Source organism: Trichechus manatus, unplaced genomic scaffold (genome assembly GCF_000243295.1).
Source record: "Trichechus manatus latirostris isolate Lorelei unplaced genomic scaffold, TriManLat1.0 scaffold00065, whole genome shotgun sequence".
Classification (NCBI taxonomy): domain Eukaryota; kingdom Metazoa; phylum Chordata; class Mammalia; order Sirenia; family Trichechidae; genus Trichechus; species Trichechus manatus.
This window is the reverse complement of record NW_004444001.1, coordinates 473215-474107: the sequence shown is the minus strand read 5'-3', so window position 1 is coordinate 474107 and position 893 is coordinate 473215. Positions and strand designations below refer to the sequence as shown.

The following is an 893-nucleotide window of genomic DNA, read 5'->3' as shown; positions in this document are numbered from 1 at the left end:
AAGTTTCCATTCTTTAAGCGACAATAGGGTCACAAGTGCCTTCCTTCCAGTCTTTCTTTTGTGTTGCTTCCATTTCCTATTCTTTCTCACATGTAATTCCCTCCCCCGCCACCATTTTCTTTAAATAGTATCTCAATTGGCCCTTACAATAGGTCAGCGAAGGAACTGGGACACGTCTGATTAATTCCATTTTACAGACCGGGAAACTGAGGCAGATCTGCGGAGCTCTGACTCAGCACGCAGAGAATCCTCAAGGTCGCGCTCCTCTGCGCCTTTCCTAAGGGGCTACTTCCTGGCAAACGAAATGAAACGAAACTGACCCGGCCCACCTTTCAAGCTTGGGTGGCAAACACTTCTTTAGCGTTCAGACCCGGAATTCCTTTTTCACTGCATCCTCCTACTCCCTACTGCCCCCCCTTCTCGGGAGCAGGTGGTAGAATCCACGCTCAATACGCAGGCGCGCACAGTCGTGGGGGCGGATATGGGGCAGGGGCTAGGGGCGGGGACTCGGGGCGGGGTGTGCGCGGGCTGGATTTTGGGCCGCGGCGGGAGCTGGAGTCACCGCCACTTGATTGCGCAGGCGCCTGGCGGTTACGGGTCTCGCCATGGAGCGGAAAGGTGAGCAGTGGAGCGGCCTCCGCCACGAGGGGCAACGGCCTCCGGGGCGAGGCCCGGGTCAGCGCTGGGAGCTTCGCCTAACCGCCGTGGTCCAGTCCCCGGGCGTGCGGCGCCCCTCCACTGAGGTGGCGACGCCCCTCACCCCTAGCCGTTGGGCTGCCGGTCCGCGCCCCTCAGCCGGGGCGTCCTCCGTCGCCGGCCGTCATCGCCCCTTGTTCCCCGCCAGGCCGGCCGGAGCCTTGCGGCCACCGCAGGGCCCAGCCCTCGGCGGGCGC

The 893-nt window shown here is 62.3% G+C and overlaps 1 protein-coding gene across 1 annotated transcript in view; it reads left to right on the top strand.

Annotated features, from left to right (window-relative positions):
• Window positions 1-605: 605 nt before the first annotated feature.
• Window positions 606-893, top strand: part of SRPK1 (SRSF protein kinase 1) — an 84868-nt gene continuing 84580 nt past the window's right edge. The window contains 1 exon segment of the mRNA XM_023734131.1: window positions 606-893. This exon segment is cut by the window's right edge and continues 9 nt beyond it. Coding sequence (XP_023589899.1) covers window positions 606-893 — 288 coding nt within the window.